The sequence below is a fragment of the Phoxinus phoxinus genome (genome assembly GCF_949152265.1).
Source record: "Phoxinus phoxinus genome assembly, chromosome: 2".
Lineage (NCBI taxonomy): Eukaryota > Metazoa > Chordata > Actinopteri > Cypriniformes > Leuciscidae > Phoxinus > Phoxinus phoxinus.
In genome coordinates this window covers 1,566,869-1,586,571 of record NC_136877.1, presented here as the reverse complement: position 1 = coordinate 1,586,571, position 19,703 = coordinate 1,566,869, and the positions used below count along the sequence as shown (strand labels likewise).

Here is a 19,703-nt window from a genome sequence, read left to right as displayed (position 1 = left end):
GTGTATGGTATTAAATGGGAACAAATTAGGTCTGTTAGTTTTTTGTTTTTTTTTAAGAACAAGTTCCCATTCAGAACGTTTAAGGAGCGGGACATTGTCTGAGAAATGCTTTAAGAAGTTAATGTTCTGAAAAGATTTGAGAAATTTACAATTGAGATTTGAGGTTGAGTCTACATCTGTATTCGATGACGCCATCTAGTGTGTCATTAGTGTAATCACATGTGCATCAAGTTGATTTATTTTTTCTATTAGTTTAGGTTTTATTTATTTTTAACAGTTAAAGATAATATATCCCTAGATATTAAAATACAGTCATAATTTGCTCATCCTCGTGTTGTTTCCAACTGATATTTTTTCTTTCTTTTCTCATGCATGGAGATGATTTCATTATATGGAAAGAAAAGTCACTAACATTCACCTTTTGTTGCTCCCTGGAAGACTAGAAAAACACTTGACGCGTGTCCGCCAACCCTCTACTAACAAGAACAAACTAACATGCATGAAAATATAACATTGTAATTTAATGTTTATAGTTGATGGTCTCAAGGCATCACTGTTTCACTCCTGTTATGAGATTGACTGACAGTCAACAACCAATTAATAAAATTCAGTCCTGTCAAAAATGTAGGAGTTTCAGTTACACTTCAGTTTAAGGTCTCCATGTCAGTGTGAATACAAATAATTACTGATTAACATGAATTAACTACTTAGTAGAGGGTTAGGGACGGGATTTAGTGTCAGAATTCTGCATACTTCATTATACTAAGCACATAGAACATGTATAACAAAGTCATTGTAAAATAAAGCATTAGCACAGTTTAATTCAGAAATGAGTCATAAATAGAACTAATAAAAAATGTTTGTCAAGACAAATGAGAAAGCAGACCAGAAAGTTGGAAGGTTCAGAATAAAGTAGTGGATGCTACACTGGTGGTGCTTGAGAGACCCAGACATGATTGTAAAGCGCTTTGGGTGTACAGTAGTATATGAAAGCTCTATATAAATGCCTCATTCTATTCTAGATAGATGTTGCTTGCATGATTTAACACATTGCATGTTGGTGGCATGATAAACCTGTTGATAACATGATTTGAGTTTAAAGGGCTTCTGGGAGTTTACATTTGAATTTTTAACAATCTTCACTCATTTGATTACTCCATTAAGGCAAGCCTGTGGGAAATTTAGGATTTTTAGGAAAACAAAGTCAGACCAGTAAGAAAAGATTAAACATTAAGTCAGAACAGTCAGATCTGGGTTTGGAGGTTCAAGCTTGAAAGCACTAAGAGTTACATAATTTTAGTCTAATTTCTTCCAAGTTTAAATAGAATTTCAGTAAGTTAGCTTTCTCAAGTCAAGTTAATTTGGTTGCAATGGTTTCATGCAAACTTTAAAAATAAAAATTTAGCCATGAGTTGTTTGTGAAGTGTGTTATTGATTGAACACTTGGAAACAAAAAACAGTAGAAGTAATTTAATAAAAAAAGGGAAATAAGCATCAGTGTAAAAATGTAATGCTGAAACAACCATATAACTATATAAAAGAAATAAAAGCATACATGATGCAATTAATATCCTTGCAGCTGAGGGGAAAAGGACAGAAGAGACCTGCATATATCATACAAGCTTTTGAAAATTCAGTGCTTTTCAAAAAAAAAAAGTTAGTATAATTCATGCTTTAGATCAATCTTTAATGCCAAAGAAGTTGTAAAACATACCTGTCACATTTCATAAAATATAAGGGGCAAACAATTTGGGACAAACATCTTAAGCTCCATTACAGCTTCTTCCCCACAGAGCAATCCGAAGAAATATTGAATGTCTTTTGAATTGGGAGCTTGAAAAGCCACGTTCCTGCCTATACAGCTCCCATGAGAAGAACACACAAGAATCTTTCCTTTACGTTGACAGGTGAACAGTGCTATTTTTCCAGTTCCAACTTTAAACATTCAAATCACCAGACCATAAAGCGAAGTATAAAAATTCTCATATTTTTGCACTTTTAAACGATCTCTTGCAGAGAGAGAAATAACCCAAAAACAAAAAACAAAGAGTCTTAATCGTCTCCTCCTCCATACATGTCTGCCAGCTTCTTGAAGCGTGGGCCCCAGTCATTGATGAAGTCGTAGTCTTGGTCTCCTCCTGAGCTGGAGGAGTTGAGGGAGCTGATCGAACCGGCGTCTGAGCCGCCTCCTTCATAGTCGAACACCAGGAGAGAGTCGTACGGCGGCGCGGTGGGGTCGTTATCCGCAGCATTCAGATTCTACCGGACAAAGAATAGAGTCGTTAGCCCCTTTAACACAGCAATCCCGCTAAATTACCGTAAAATAGCCAAATTAATTAAATGCCTTGACAGGTGTGCCGTTCGCAACAGCGTTCTAGCTTTTTACTGGTAACAGACCATTCACACATAGTGTTGTTAGCCCCTTTCACATAGCAATCCCGCTAATTTACCGTAAAATAGTCAGAACGACAGCAACGGCGTTCTGGCTTTTTACCGGTAACAGACCAATCACACTAGGGCTGCACGATTAATCGCAATTTCCATGTAATCGCACTTAAATCGATTTGGCTTATCGCGAACAAAAGACAACATTTAATAACATGCTTTTACTCCAAACTCACTTCATAACGACAGTTGAGCTCATCCTTCTGAGAGAAGATGTGCTTCTTACACAGAATAAGGCAGTCGTGTGTTTATTAGTCATGTTTAATCAAAACGTTTCAAATCTTCTGTTTATTCAGCTACAGCGATATCCTGGAAATGTGCGTTATCGTACTTCTGTGGGGAGTGTGTGTGTGTGTGTCTCTGGTGTTCAGAGGAATGTGGCGTGTGTGTGAGACGCCCTCTGGTGTTCAGATGAAACATTTACTGTCGATCAGCCGCTGCACTGACAAGCGATGCATAAAATAATCACAGCCTTTTTGTCAAATCGCGTGCAGTTTCATTGCGATCGTGCAACCCTAATTCACATCAGTTCCAAAATACAGGTAAACTCTGATGTCATTAACCGGAAGTTTATGCCTCGTTCCTAAAGAGGGCTATTTATTTTAAATCATACATGACAGGATCGCTATCTGTTCCTCCAAGTTGTTGACAAATCTCTTCATACGCCCGGACGAGGAGAAGCACTTTAGTTTCGGAATCACTCCAATTTGAAGACATTTGTAAACCATGCAGAGTAAAGGCATCATTTTATGAATGGCCCAGAGCCGTTTCTTCACACACAGTAAGAGTTTCAGTCCGACAGGTTTTTTCGCACTCTTTTGATGAACAGGATATAACCGGCACTAATCATCTGCGTTTTTTTAAACAATTGGCCAATGGCAAAAATAGCTTTAATCGGCCGATACACCTAACCCTATTGACCGATACATCAGTGCATCTCTAATACTTCAAACTTTCTTTAAAAGGAATTCTCTTAATTGAGGTTTAACAAAGTAACAATCACTTACATCATCAATGAACGTGCCAATCTCATCAGGGTTGGTGGGTCGGGTTGTTCTATACTGGACCGGCCGGTCCGCGAAAGTGGGCAGCTGATCGTCTCTGAACACGTTAGGTCTGTTGTCCAAGCCTCGATGCAGCACGCTCAAATCAAAGTCCTGCGCAGAAAGAGTGTTTGATATTAAAGTACAGCCAAACAGCAAAACCAATTGCTACATAAGCATCAGACAGTTGGTCAGTATGTAACTACATTTTCACAAACCTTGCATTTACAGCACATTAACATCAGCCCCAGACAGCAACAGATCCGGCCCACATCTGGGCTGTGTGGAAACCCTGATGTGGGCCGGATCTGGGGCGACACTGCTGCTGTCTGGGGCGTAACTGCAACCGCAGGTATGCATCAAGTACTCACACTAAGAGCGTTCATGCGGAGTTCTGGGTTACCACGTTATTTCCTTTTTATAATGCTCATTCATTAGACAGTCACTGCGAGTGCAAACAACAGCTGCAATATTACCTAATCGTTAAAAGATTGTAATCTCGATTTAAACACCCACATGATCTTATCCTTAAAATGACGATTCTCTAGGCCTATTAAACCATCGTTAAGATAATTTATGTATAGGTATCAAAAAATCTTTTCAACCACACAGTATCATTATTAATTGCAATAATTCAGATTAATCAGAAGTACTGGGATACACGTTTATAGCTTGGATATAAACACGAATTACTACGGTAGCGTTTTTCACTACCTTTTAAAAGTAACTTGATGCTTAAAATTTATTTTCTATCAATTACATTGTTACACCAGTAGGTGGCGTGAAGTGAAATGTAATTGATTAATTACTGGATGAATCTGCAATTTTGAATGATTCAATCAAGCCTTTGAGACGCAATATAAGCAGTCAGACGCTTCTATTGATCTTGTATTGTGTGTGATGCAAATGGCAAGACGGCCATATGGGCAGGTTTTAGCAAAGACAAAGTTTTATAAAACACTAAACCACATTTCAGCCTTTAAACATTTTCTTAAGAGAGACGAGTCAAAATTAGGAAATCTCCTGGTATAACTGAAGTACCAAACATAAGCTTGGGAGGAGCCCAATCATTCAGTCCTGTCAATCATCACAAGCTTACACTGATGAGCCAAAACTTTGACCAGTCACAGGCAAAGTAAATATCATTGATCATATCCTAACAAGTCCAGATATTAAGGTCTGAACAAATTAGATGGTAAGCAACCATCAGTTGTTTTAGTTATGATGCAGGAAAAATGGGCAACAAATAAAGATAAACTTTGACAAGAGCCAAATTTGTATGGCACGGAGACTGGGTCAGAGTAATCTCTAAAACAGCAAGGCTTGTGGGTTGCTCCCAGTCAGCAGTGGTGGGGATTTACCAATGGTCTGAGGGAAAAACCACAAACCGGCAAAACAGGGTGTTGGGCTAATCAATGGACAAGGGCAACGAATGATCTGAGCCAACAGAAGGTCAGCTGTGGTAGAAGTCACAAAAATTGTAATGTTATGGGAGGAATGTCATTAAAATCTGCTGGGAAAAAACTGGATTCGGCAATTCATGTGGACGTACATTTGACATGCCAACTACCTAAACATTGTTACAGACCAGGTACAGCCCTTAATAATGCACCCTGCACACATTGTTCAGGAATGGTTTAAGAATCATTGATGACAGGGGTTGCCCTGGCCTCCAAATTCCCCAGATATCAATCCATTGAGTCCCCTATTGCATCACGTGAAAGGCCATGTACGCATGCACTGTTGACCTGGGGAAGTAATGGCAATAGGATCCACTGTGGGATGGCAACAAGCCAGTAGAGAGAGTGATGCTTGAGCAATGTTCTGCTGGGAAACACTGGGTCCGCCCATTCATGTGGACGCAAATTTGACACCTACCTAAACATTGTTGCAGACTAGTTACAGCCCTTCCTGACACTGTTCCCTGGTGGAAGAGGACTCCTTCGGCAGGATAATGTCTCATTCTGCCACATTGTTCAGAAATGGTTTGAGAAACATGAAGAGTTCAAGATGTTGCCGCGTTTCCACCGCAGGAACTTTCCCCAGAAAGTCCATGCTTGCGAGGTAGTACTTTTTGGGATGTGCTGGACCAACAAGTTTAATCCACAGTGACTCTACCTCGGAAGCTATAAGATCGGAAGTATCTAGTGCTAATGTCTTAGTGCGAGATACTAGAGTCCACGCCTTGGCAGGTCAGTGTGGTTTTGGCAGCACGCGGAAGAACAGCATATTAGACAGGTGGTCAAAGTTTTGGCTCAGTGTATACAAGCAATTGTCATTACGCCGTCCCAGAGGCAATTCTTCAAGCATTCGTCCACCTCTTCCTCCATTTCCCTAATTTTTTCTCTACTAAGAACCTTTGGTTGTGTTCAACGCTCAAGCCGAGCCTCAAACCAAGTTTGAAATGTGCAGTGCTCTCATTTTACAATGCTTTTTAAAAATTCAAAAAGAAAATGATTTCAATTACATTAAGCTATTATAACACTATTTTACAGTGTACTTGTCACATATGTTACATGTACTTACCATAGTAATAACAGTAAATTATGTATAATTACACGCAATTAACCCAAAACCTAATCCAACCCTAACCCTATAGTAAGTACATGTAGTTAATTATTACTACTCCGTACTTAATATACATTGACACTGTAACAATGACACCTTAAAATAAAGTGTTACCGACGTTTCTTGTACCATTTGTATATCTTGATACAAGTTGTTATGGCCTTTAATTTGATGCAATAGAATAGGCTATTTCTTTACACAAGGATCGGAGTCCCTGCGTGACCTTAATGTTTTAGTGCGAGCACCAAAGCGATTTAGGCAGTGAATCACTGGACCTTGAATTAGGCCCCATAAGCGCTTTCTAAGGGCAGCCCATTAATTTAGAGCTTCACAAATGCTTATACTGCAAAAGATGGGGATTAAAATGTTGTTGCTTGTGCACAAGCCAGGTAACAGCAAGTTTGACTGTCAATTTCCAGTTTCCAATGAACCAATTACCAATAAACCGCCTTAAAAGTATTTCAAATTAAAACCAACCTGATCATCTTCTCCACCGCCTTCCTCATCATAATAGTAGATGTTGTCCCTTAAATCATCTTCAGGAAGGAGGGGTTCTTTTTTGGTACTACTTTTCCTCCTCATGAACAAGAGCAGAAGAAGAGCGAGCACTGTGGTATAAGAAGCACAACTTACTTAACACAGCAAACCTAAATGACTCAGCAGTAATAATGAACTAAGAAAGACCAAGGAAGTTCAAGGAAAATTAGATTGCTATTGATCTTACAGGAGTTCAATTCAAAGTGTGAATATGTATGGAATAACTTGCTAGCAATGAAACTCCTTTTCTGCAATATAAATGTACAGTGTTTCCCATACGTTGACTTATCTATGGTGGCATGCCACAATATCAACACTGACCGCCACAAATAGAAACCAGTGTTTCCCCATTTATTAACTAGAGTGTGGCGGCCAGAAAATATATTTTAACTTCTCAATAACAAAAGGTATTTAATGTTGTGTTTTGCGCCATTGCTGTCAAACCAACCAAAAATCAAAAAGCGTGATAAATTTCAGGTTTTCAAAGTGATCAGATTGATGAATTTATCTTTAAATTGTACAACGTTCTATCCTGTGGGAAACACTTTAACTATGTATGCATACACAACTTGGAAGACCAACTACATGCACACACATGAATGCATGGGAGAAATTACGTACACAGCAGAAGCATGATTCCTGCCAGGATTCCTAGAACTCCAGAGAGTGGCATTGCTGCTACCGCTTTGTTAGCACATTGAACTGATTCTCCTTCGCAGTCACACACAGATGCTTGAATGGTGCTTTCCTGATCCAAGCCCTCCCGATCACTAGCTTTCAGGACAACATTGTAGTCACCCTGCTCCAATGGAATCTTAAGTGTCAGAAAGACACCGGTTGCTAAAATGGGCACATTATAATAGTTAGACATGTTTACCAAGACAGCCAGATATTTCAATTACTAACAAAGAATGAGATTAATTTCTCTTTAAAAATGAGTAATTGCTCACATGTGGCATTCATCTCGGTGGACCAATTTTTACTGGATTCTCCGATGGGAATAACGTTGAAGGGACCACCGAAACTAGGTCCATCTTTGTCCGTTATAGAGAGAAGCACTGGGCCTGAACCACGATTGCACAATTTTATATTCCTTTCATTGATGACAGGAGCGTTGTCATTTACATCCTCCAATTCAATTATCAGGGTTCCTGTGCCGGTTGCTGGAGCATCAGCTGCACACAAGCACAGACATCAGAAAAAGGCCAGCAGGAATTATTCTCTTAAAAAAGAAAAACAAATTACCATCATTATCCAAGGCCAAAATGATAGCTCTGTATTTGCCATCTTTGACTAAGGGAGATTCTCTATCCATGAGGCTCTTGACTTTAATAACTCCAGTGTCTGGATTTACACTCAGCCAGCCGGCAGGATCACTGCCAATTTTATACCTGGAAGGAACCAAACATACAGGTTAAAACTAGAAATGTTCAGCAAGAACAACTTAAGTCTCGCCTGGTAGTTTAAAATATTTTTGCAGTTCAAAAAGATATACAGGCATGCTATGATTTGAATTCTGTGTATAAAGATTTGACATTGGAAGGGATATAGGCCTTAATAGGTCGACAGTTGCTAAAGTGGTTCTCAGATTTGTCTGTGGACATTGGTTTGCTAAAAGATCTGAATCTCTAGAGCAGAGGTTCTCAAACTTTTGGAACATAAACCCCCCAAGCCTCCCCAATCATGAGGTACTTTTACCAAAAAAAAAAAAAAAACGCAATTCACGATTCAGTATTGGACAGTGCAAGTCTTATGTCATCCTCCACATGGAGCCAATGTCTGTAGGCTACTTAGTTTAAGGCAGTGAATTTTGAAAACCTAGCCGCGCAGATAAGTTGAGGTGAATGGTAGTAATTTAACTCAGGATATTAAGTCCAGAGAGCAAGAGCTATTGAGGTGTTGCAATCCAGTGTCGCTCTTTAATTTGACTAATTTTTTCATGTCAACTGAAAAGCCTTTTCCTGGGCATCTCTGACCCAAGCAAATCAACTGAAATAATGTCCGAATTGTTGTTTCAGTCCTTTAACATGTTGAGCGACCGCGTTAATCAAAGGAAATATATATTTATCCCTGTCTCTTGCACAGTCAGCGAAGTTGGGAAACATGCAACATTTTTATTAATTAGCTGATCACCCCAAAGATCCAATTTGCCAACGAAAGCACTGACTGATGTTGGCATTGATGTGTTCAACAAATTCAACACGTCAAAAAATGTCTGAACTTCGCATCAAGAAAAATGTTCACCTCTGAATGCAATTCGCCCACAAAAACAATTTCACCCCCCTTGTTGAGAACCACAGTGCGACAGAGTTAGCCTATTTTTACAAAAACGGCTTCTAAGGGGCCATAACGTAAGATACAAGGTAATGGATCCTTTTATACATTGTCATGTTTCTTTAGAAATAATGGACAAATGGAGTTTTTAAACGCCTCAGATGTAAAGTTATTCGCTGTCAAAGTGACGCCAAAATGAATGGGAGTCAATGGAATGCTAACAGCAGGTGATGCTATGCTAATCAATGGCGGCCCCCGGGGAAGCTTCGGTTTCCGGCGGATGGATTTCCCCCTTGCTTTAAGACCGGCGCATCTAATGGACACGCATATGACACACGCCCATATTTTCTCTCAAATGTGTGCTTTCACTTTAGACATAAGTTAACCAACTGTGTTTATGTAAACCTTGTGTGTATTTGACAGTATTAGCGCAATAAGACTTGAAAGTTAACTTAGTCCAGTAATCAGGCACGCTGTTTGACGTTTTAGTCCAGTAATCAGGCACGCTGTTTGACGTTTTAGTCCAGTAATCAGGCACGCTGTTTGACGTTTTAGTGTGTGCTTCGATTGTAACTTTACGCGCTCAGAAAAACACGTTAGTTAGGACCGCTCAACAGGACGCAAATTAAATGTTTAAAATGCACAGGCAAATAATTCACTTTTATGAACTGCAGTGTTCCGTCCCATGAGTAACTTTATCGCTGCGTTAAAATGTGATGTGTAATGTACGTCGCGTTGAGTATGTTGAGATGGAGGCGCCAGAACTGCAACTGATAGAATGCACTGTAGCACGATACTACGATATTTCTTCAAAAGCAGATCGTGGAGGCATTTTTATCGTCCACGATCAAAAAACGTGATATCGCACACCCCTAGGATAAAATTAATTGCAACATTTCTTACGTTATCTTCTGTGCTTTTGCAGTGTCTGGATCAGTGGCTTTATAAGTAACCAATTCACTATCAAGCAGTGAATCTTCACGTTTGTTAATAATCTTCTCCTTTGGATTAAACTCCGGAGGCTCGTTCACATCTTCTACATTCACCGTGACTGTGGCAGTGGAAGTGGCCAAAGAACCGACAAATGGATCATCGTTCTCAACAATCACAGACAGAATGAATTGCTTGTTCTTCTCAAAGTCCAGGGGCTGAATGGAAAAGAAAGCATATTTTACTAAAGGAACATGATCACAACGAATTGCCTGTGGAAACACACGAGCAACACACAGTACCTTTACAGTGGTGATGATGCCCTCTAGCTGGCTGGGTCCAGTACTGACATTGAAAAACCCACTCTTGTCACCGGCAATAATCTTATATTTGGTTGACCAGGCAGGAGATCCAGGTTCATCTCCATCAGTAACTGTGAGTCTGGCCACTTCAGCTCCTACTTTATTCTCTGGGACAGATACAGTGTGCTAAAACAAAGAGATGTATGGTGTAAATAAGTATTAATAAAGTTAAAATGCTTATATTATAACGTTCTTAAAGTATTAATACATTACCGTGGTTTGCTCAAACTGAGGAGCGTTATCATTGCTGTCAGTCACAGTAATAACAGCTGTGCCAGTGGTTGCATAACCTCTTCCTTCCAGGTCAGTAGCCGTAATTAACACAGTATATCTGGAAACCGCCTGAAAGAGAAGATATTTTCAGGGGACTTTGTTTACATGAAAATATACAACAATGTGAGATCCATTCATCATTTCTCACCTCTTTGTCCAAGCCTAAAGCATTCACACGAATTCCTCCGGTAACAGAGTTGATCGTAAACAGGTTTGCTTTTGGCAATTCTGGATCTTGCTTGACGATTGAGTAACTGATAATACCATTGTTAGTCAGTGGATCATCTGCATCAGTGGCTGTGACTGTCATAAACTCATGACCTTCAGTGAGAGAAGAATAAAGACTGATTCGATGGTAAAACTGAAGAGGCATTTGAAAAAGAAAAAACCCCGGCTAAAAAACATTTCATTAAGAAATTGCATCATACACCTACCTATCTCAGAAGCTTCAGGAACATTTCCATTGAATGGATTTTGTGTAAAAACAGGCTTATTATCATTTTGGTCCAGTACATTTACAATAATTTCCATTGGAGCTTCCTTGATATCCACACCAACTCCAGTTGCATGAGCTATAAGCTAAAGAGAGAAGAAATATGGGCATGTTAAGAGACAAATATCTGAGTTTGTCTCTTTTAGTCCATGTCTGTTTGCTTTGACACATCAAAATGCAAGTGTAGAAGAAAACGCTTAATTTTTTAGACGACATACAAATTACAAACGAAAACAATAAGTATGCTCTCTGCAAAACACAGTAGGGATGCACCGATACCAACACCAGGCAGCGTGTGTAGAGTGTTTGTGTCCACTCCAGACAAAGAAACACTGACAACAGAGAGCATAAAAAAAAGCAGGCTGTCTATGAAGTAAATCTTATTAGTGGAATATTAAATAAAAAATATAGTAACGCCTATATAGCTGTGGTGTATTAAGCGCGAGCTGGTTGATCCCTTTTTCACAGAAGTCAGTGGAAAGTTTTTACTTCAGTCAGATGTTATTTAACGTAGAGAGAGACAGAGATTCTGTTGAATGTTCTTCATTGCTGATCGTTCACTCAGTTCATGTTTTAATTACAAATTCGATTTAGTTTTAAATAACACGTGCCGTTACCTGATTTATGTATAATGAGTAGGTTTCCTACATTACAGGACGTTTGCCGGTCAAGAAGTTCCATGAACGCAAACATACAAAGCGCGTGCCCCGAAAACCATCGCCTCAGACAGATATAATTTGAATAATGAATGAATTGACTTTCACGTCTTGCGCTTGTATGGACGAATTCACACAAAATGATGTAAAAACGCCAGTCTTAGCGAGTATCCCAGTAAACAGTCGGTTATATCTCAAGTGAACGTGGACAGTATATTCAAATGGGGTCTATGTCTTAAAGGGGCAGCAGTTTAACAAACCTGCTGCTGTGTTTTAATGTTAATCAAACAAAGGACAAATACATTACTCACTGCTCGACTAAATAAGCTACATTTTTCAAATTTACAAAAATATCCATTTAATTTATACAGTAAAGAATATGCAATGTTTTTTCACATTTGGTTACTTTATTCAATTTATTTACCAATAGATCTACCTGAAACTCTAAAAGCTGTTCATTTAATTTAACCTGTTATATTGAATTTCTTTTTGCCATTTGATTATTTGTTCTTATTTTATTAATGACTGCTTACTCGTCTTTAATAATGTTTTAAATTGACATTAATTAGGCTGGTAGTTGTTGTAGTATCAAAGTTGGAATAAAGAATTGATATTTCACATTTAACATTTGAACCCAATCCTCAGCACTGAGCCCTTCTGGAGCTGCTCTTAATATGTGCTGTGCTATTAAATGAAAGATAAAATATGATAGAGCAATAGAATGAAGAGTGAAAGTAACGGTAACCGTGAGAAGCTCATACAATGCATTTTAGCAGGCTTAATTAATCATGGAAATGACTGAAGGAAATATATATTTGATGAACAACTTAGGCCAACTAATATATTTATATTATTTTGGTTTATCTTCAAATACATTTAAAAATTAGAAATGCAGTGAAAATACAGGTATTGGTTTTCGGTATCGGTGCATCCCTAAAACATGGGGCCTATTTAATATTAGATGACAGCTTTCAAATACTAGAGCAAAAATATCTAACATTAAAAATACACTAAGAACTATCTGCTGATTTTAAAAGTTAAAGACTAAAATCAACTTACTCTGTATGAAGCTTTTTTTTCTCTGTCGAGAGGCCGAGTCACAAACAGATTCCCTGATAATCTTTCTATAGTAAAAGTCCCCCTAGGCTCCAGATCCGCTCCTTCACCGGTGATCATGTATTGCATCTGAGCTTCCTTAGAATAGTCCGACTTTATCTAAATACAGAAAGCAATAAGAGAACAAAGTCAATAACAGAGAAACCTCTTTCTCGACCATTTAGTTTTGAACATTCCCTTCATGATTTTCACTCACCTGGACCAGTTTCTCAGGGAAAGGACCTCTGCTATCCTCAGGTACATTGAATGGAGGAATAACCCAACCTCTCTTTGCTCTCTTCAGACCCGTTGAAGACTTTGGAAACGTCAGAACCAGATCGTCAGAGGGAGATTCAATCTAAAATTTAGTAAATGACAATGAACATTGTTTCTTGGCTCGCTGTTGTAAGTCGCGCTATTTTGGTCCAATGAGGGTTTCCAGTAGCACGGGGAAGGAAGCGCGTGTTCAAGTCTCTCCAGCGTTTTAAAGGAATTTTGGTTAAATAAGACACAGATTAAAACGAGATAATTGCATATGAGAACCTGACTCCATGAATTAAATAAAAGTTCAATGTGCAATAAGGTTATGTTTACACTTAAATAGTTACAACATAATGTAATGAGAATTTAAACCATTTTTACCCAGCATAAATGTTACCAGAGAGAGAGAGAGAGAGAGAGAGAGAGAGAGAGAGAGAGAGAGAGAGAGAGAGAGAGAGAGAGAGAGAGAGAGAGAGAGAGAGAGAGAGAGAGAGAGAGAGAGAGAGAGAGAGAGAGAGAAGAGAAAGAGAGAGAGAAAGAGAGAGAGAAAGAGAGAGAGAAAGAGAGAGAGAAAGCGGAAGAGAGACCCTCTCCCCAGCTTGGCATCCAAAGACAAGAGACCCGATAGAGCAAGCACACCTTCCTTTATACTGTTTGCCCAGGTGATATGGGGGATGGGGAAAGCCACCCTCAAATACCTTTCCCAGTTTTCTCTAAACTTCTATCAACCTTATTACCTTTTATCTATCTGGATATGAGATATCTGTACCACTCACTTTGAGACCTTTCAAATGACACCAAAAACATAAGTTATTGATAAACATTCACATTAAACCATGTTCTTGTGTGAGTTCTTCGTTGTTTCTGAGAGGAAGTCAGGCTGTATGGGGGAAGTCGAATGTTAATTAGCTAGCAGGGCCATTTTGTCTCAGACCAGGGCCCCAACCAATACTTTCAGTCTTACACTGTACATTATATATTCCAGGGCTCCAGACTGACTAAATGGTCGCATTTCACAACCTTTTTTCCCCACCGGTGCAACTCATTTTTTTGTTAGAGGTCGCACTGGTGCCACCACAATGTTGCCAAACTGATAAGAGCAACAACCATTTTCTTTTTGCTTTCGTTTCATTTGATATCAACTCAGACCAATAGACAAAAGCACAAAACCAGTTTACTCGTGGTCCGATCTCCATGATGTGACACCATTAGTACACAGCGCTGAGAGATCCAGTGAGAAAGCGATTGAATTCTCCAACATCACAGCGAGATCTAGTGGGAAGCACTAGAATCGTCTTTTATAAACCATATCAGATCAAAAAGTGCTGACATGGAAACCAAGAAATATTTTTTTTCCATGAACGAACAAGTTATAGATGGCTTTTCAATCCATTAATTTATAGTAGTAACGCTAACTGTAACCATGGTATCGTGGCAGAAAGTCAAAAGTTTTTACAATATTAATCTCAGGGTTCTTACAACGGTTTGAGAGTGAAATGTTAAAGTCTTGTTAAAGTGCTTCACAAATATTATTTCTTCATCCTTTGAAGATTGTCCCCATTTGTAACACTTAAAGTTTCAAGATGTAGAAAAACTAACACTCGGTGGCAAATTTTCATTGTTTTGCTTTTGAATTTATATTTAGACATTACTACTTCAATATATCAAATCAAGAAATAAATGTCATACGTTTGGCACTACTTTATTGTACTGTATCTCTTTAAAAAAACAAAAACTGATCATGACCCCTTTAAATATGTTTTTTTTTTAAGAATATTAAGATTACTACATCAAAAAACATCCTGATTTAGAAGTAAATCTATTTTCTCTCCTGTGTTTGACCCTATCTTTTGAACACTTTTTATAGGAGTCACATTAAAGACTTGAGGTAAACGCCCACTGCCATGATTGGCTATCATTGAAAATGTTTATATGCAAGCAAATATTAATACGTCCCTGCCATATAGTAGAATAGTTTTAAAAACTCCCAATGTTGAAATCTCCTTACATAGTTGAAACAAAAGCATATGCTAACAATGTGAAACATTTATGTGCATTTCATACGTCTTAAGTCTGTGGCAAACAAAGTTTAAGAACTGAGTAAAGGATGACTGCAGCACTACAGGCTTTCGTCGCACAATAACAAAATCAGAAAGAGTTATTTTCTGAGCTTGGTTTCAATAAAAGCTGTTTTTAGACTAAATATGAAGTTGAGTTCTGCACCTTACAGGATATCTTTACAGTACAATGACCTTTTTTTTGTCAAAAGATCAATAAATTCTCTCTCAACTCACGATGATCCCTTTAAACTGCAACTGAATTACGCAGAACAAGTAAAACTTGTATACCTGCTCCATATAATCACCAAAGTGTTTTCCCTGTTAAATTTAGTTTTTTTGCATGTTACTGTTAATTAAAAGTTAATTGAATCTCAGTGCTTAACTATCAAATGTGCATTTGAAAAAAAATAAACATGCAATATTATTAGTAACTGCACTTATTGATGCAGAACAATAGTAATTTTGTGATTAAATTACCTTTAGGATTAAGAATATAGAACGCTGTTCTATTCAATCTTTCAGGATTGTATTGAAAAATCATGAATTTAACAAAGGCCTCCAATAATAATAATACAGAATTTGGTAGTTGAATACGCCCATTTAAAGTGTGATCGTAAAGTGGCACACATAAAAACTGAAGTGTCCAATAGAGGTCAGGCTTGTACTGCACTGACAGCGGTTTCTGGAAGGAAGTTGTTTGTACCTGTGGAGAGGAGATGTTCACGACCATGTCCATGTGATGGTCCTCATGATGATGATGATGGACATGCTCGACTCTGACAGATACCGTGTGCTTCTTTCCATTGGAGTCCCAAGCGTCCACAGAAAACACCTTGTGGCCTTCATGAAGAGTCACTTGTCTCTTCAGCGTTACAGTCCCATCCGTGTTCACGTCAAACCGCTTGTCAGCGGACTGGAAGATCGTTCTTGTTCTTCCATCACAAATACTGAAAGGTACTGAGGGAGGGAAAGGTGCACAAACTTAAGACAAGTAGAAAACACTTCTTAAAAAGTCTTTAAAAAAAAGACTATACAATTTTTTTTTTTTAACTTTTCTAGGAAAGTAATAAAGTATCAATTGATATGTTGAAACTTGTAGGGATACATACACCAGTCATATTTCCACAAGCTTTACTCGACTCACTTCACAACACTTTCATTTCATCATTGAAAAACGACTTGTTGCCACATGTTTAACACCCACAGTATTAGTGATTCACTGTAATAACAACTGCTTGATATACATTTCTGGTCTCATGAAAGGGTTTGAGAGCCTCACGGATGGGACCTTAAAAAAATTGTAAAGTAAAAGCCAAGTTAAAGCCCTTATGTCTGATGCATTATAAAAGTATCAAATTTACTATAATGTAAATTAGATCCTTTCATAAATTGTAACCAAAGTTAAAATGCATTATATTTGCAGATTTTTTTAATTGGTTGTTTGTCATGCGTTTTAATACATTTCATTAAACGCGCCTTTGTAATGCATTATAACCGTGGATACATTTATTTATGAGAACATACGTGCGTTATAAGGTTGCAGAATTGCTGCATTAAAAATACTTTTATAATGCATTACACACAAGGGCTTTAAGTAAAGTTACAAAAAAAAGTTTTGAAACCCCAATTTAAAAAAGAAAATGCAATATTCATGTACAATGTTTGGATGTGGTAGAGCTCATACACATGCTTTTAGTTTATGCCTTACAACTTCAGAATGATGCTTACTGTGTCAATCCTTTCCCCCAAACTACAGCATAATTCATTTAAACTACCACTATACAGAGGTTTGGCAACGGCTAATAGTGCAGCCATTAGAGGTCGGAAGTGGTGAAACCAACCAGCTCTTAGAAATAAGCCAACATTAGTGGGACAATAAAAGGAAAGTCCTTTCAATCTGTACTGAGGTAAACTTACAGATCAAGTGCAATATGAAACCAAAGACTGGTTAAGGTCCAAACAAAAAGGTTTTTTTTTTTCTAATAAAGAAAAGTTAATGAAAGAATAAATCAGAATAATGCTGTATTGCTCTAGAAAAATGACTAAACAATGCTGGTTATAAATCGAAACTAAGATTATAAATTGCATCAGCTCTCATGGAAAGTACCAGATTCAATGCATTAAATTACACTTAATAAACACTGTGGCTAATAGAGCACAGGGTATGGCAAAACCAAATATAAATGGGCTTATATATTTTAATGATTGAAAAGAAAAAAGAAAGTGATAGGCTAAATCTTAAATGATTTGTTGACCCTGATCTCCTGGTTTCACTCCCACAGAAACTCAGAATGAGATCATCTGAATTTCACAACACCTGTAACTTAGGTTTACTAAAGTATGAGGTTTCATATAGAGACTTTAAACACCTAACATGAGAGAACTAAAATGTGATTTAATTCACATTTGTGGAGTTCATAGAGTTGCATAAACAACAGTTTAACCTGCAAATAAAAACTCAACGTTTGCTTCGTCACACCAGGAAACAAAAACAAGGTAATAACTTGCCAATATCTTTACGAAATTAAAGTCTCTAGATCTAATAAAGGGTTAAGGTGAATAGCCGAAATATGTTGAATTAGCTAAATAAGTGCTGTAAAACAATGTTCGACCACATCAACTTTTGACGAAACTCGAGGCACAACAATTAAACTTAAGGTGAGACCAGATTTAACGAAGACGTTAGCATAACGTTAGACCACACATAGCATTTTTGAATTAGCGTACCTCGCGTTGTATTGGAATATTTAACAACATCTTAAAAATGCTTCAATGTTGTTAATAGATTTGCATTGGCCTACCTCGTCCTAGTCTTTTCCCCCTGTGAAGGTGATTTCTGTGCACTTTAAAAACGACTGTTTCCGACTCAAACCCAGGTGTACATGTCGACTCCTCCGTATATCCACACGAAAATACCTAGTTACAAACATAAAAATCAAGAAATAAAACATTTGATAATAATCCGAAGCCGTTAGTGTCCGAAAGCGCGCGGCCGTTTAGATCCACAACTCGACGGCAGAAAAACAAAACTTACCTGAAAGAGAAAAATTATAACTCCCAATCGCACAATCCCCACACAAGCCATCGACACGCCAAAATCCACAACAAATCCTTCAGCTTTTTTATCTTTCGAAGTTTTTAAGTGAAGAGCTTCTGTTTTTTCCAACCTCTCAACAGCAGCAAATTGAGGAAATGGTGTTCAGCAGGTATTTCTGCTCTGACGTCGGCAAGCCAGGTGACCTCGCCCATCCGGTAATTACCATGTCCAAATATGGATATTCGAGGCAAACACACAGGTAAAAATAAAAAAAAGAGTTCGAAAATCCCCGGATTACTTAGTGAACTTCGTGTGAAATATGGACACGCTGCGCTTCTTAAACAGCCTGAATATCATCCCGCACAATTAACTCTTTAAAGGACTATTTGTTCAACTGCTGCTCACTCATGTTGCTGAACTGAAAACCTCCTTTCATTGCTTTATACTGAAAAATCCCCTCCGACACATCCTCTGTCTGCTGATGTTGACATTGATAACGATGATGAATCTAGCCTACTGGTGGATCAACCCGTTTACTGAAACTATAGCTCACATTATTCAAAATATACTATGTTTCTGTAAACAAATACATGAAAATGTGGTTGATAAATTGTTTATAGACCATGCTTATGAAATGAAAGCTTAAATAAAACAACACCATCTATGTGCAGTCTCCTCATACAGTATAAATAATGCATGATTTTCTCAATGAATCCCATTGACAAATGGTCATGTGATGAAATAGCAAAAATAGCTTAGATTTCAGTAAATCATATTGCACATCTTCCATGTTAGCTTACTTATTCGATTGGTATTTCTTGTGACCCTGATGATTTACTTCAAGATTAGTAATACAATGGTTATGACTTTCCAACAGTCATCAGGCCTCTTCCCACACAATGCCTCAATAATAACCTCTCTAACATGGTCTATAATGCTTGCTTTGTATTATATCACTGACCCTATAATGTATTTATTAATTGAACGGATTACCCAGATATCCATAACTAATTTCGGGTGCCTCTTGTTTGCTTTCTGTTCAGCTTGGGATGCCTCAGGCTATCAAAGATCGCTTTTATTTTCTCCTTTAGTGTTGAGTTTGATCATGAGTTTCCAACGTGATCATGAAAACATAAGTATTTGTGTTTCCAACAGAGCGTGGTCAAAATGAGCCTATAGTTTCCAAGGAGAAAGTGTCTTTAGCCGTTCTATCTTTGTGCTCTTCTTTTATTTTTGTAAACAACAAGATATATTGGCTCCTCCATTATCATTGCAATTGTCTGTCTACATCAATATTTGTTGTTTTTGTTAGTGTAAATCATAATAAATGGATATATAGTTAAAATATATGAGGGATATTTTTCCATGTGTCCAAATTTAAGTCAAGTGACCTTTATTTTTTTAGTGCTTCAATAGAAATGTTTTCAAAGCAGCTTCGCAATAATAAACTAGAAAATAGCAAAACTAATTATGCAAATTTGATCAAATATGAGACTGTAATTCTGCTGTAAAGCAGAAGTAGCAAAACAATAGTGTAATTATTCTTCAGTTGTTGATAGTTCTGTTAAATAACTGTGTAAAGCTCATTTATTATTAAACGAGTTCAATTCATATATAGCTCTACTGAAAACTACGGAAGCTTGTTTCTGCCACATAATGAACAAATAAA

General features: G+C 37.7%; 1 protein-coding gene across 1 annotated transcript; it reads right to left on the bottom strand.

The window, feature by feature from the left end:
* Positions 1–1,455: 1,455 nt before the first annotated feature.
* cdh1 (cadherin 1, type 1, E-cadherin (epithelial)) lies at positions 1,456–18,544 on the bottom strand. Its single transcript, XM_079604888.1, has 16 exons — positions 18,032–18,544; positions 17,799–17,913; positions 15,701–15,954; positions 12,894–13,034; positions 12,641–12,796; positions 10,867–11,011; positions 10,581–10,753; positions 10,373–10,501; positions 10,100–10,285; positions 9,771–10,015; positions 7,839–7,984; positions 7,544–7,768; positions 7,215–7,433; positions 6,534–6,664; positions 3,453–3,602; positions 1,456–2,259 (listed from the first exon to the last, which is right to left on the bottom strand). The coding sequence occupies exons 1-16, from the start codon at positions 18,080–18,082 to the stop codon at positions 2,053–2,055; spliced, it is 2,673 nt and encodes an 890-aa protein (XP_079461014.1). The 5' UTR covers positions 18,083–18,544; the 3' UTR covers positions 1,456–2,052.
* Between the last annotated feature and the right edge of the window lie 1,159 nt (positions 18,545–19,703).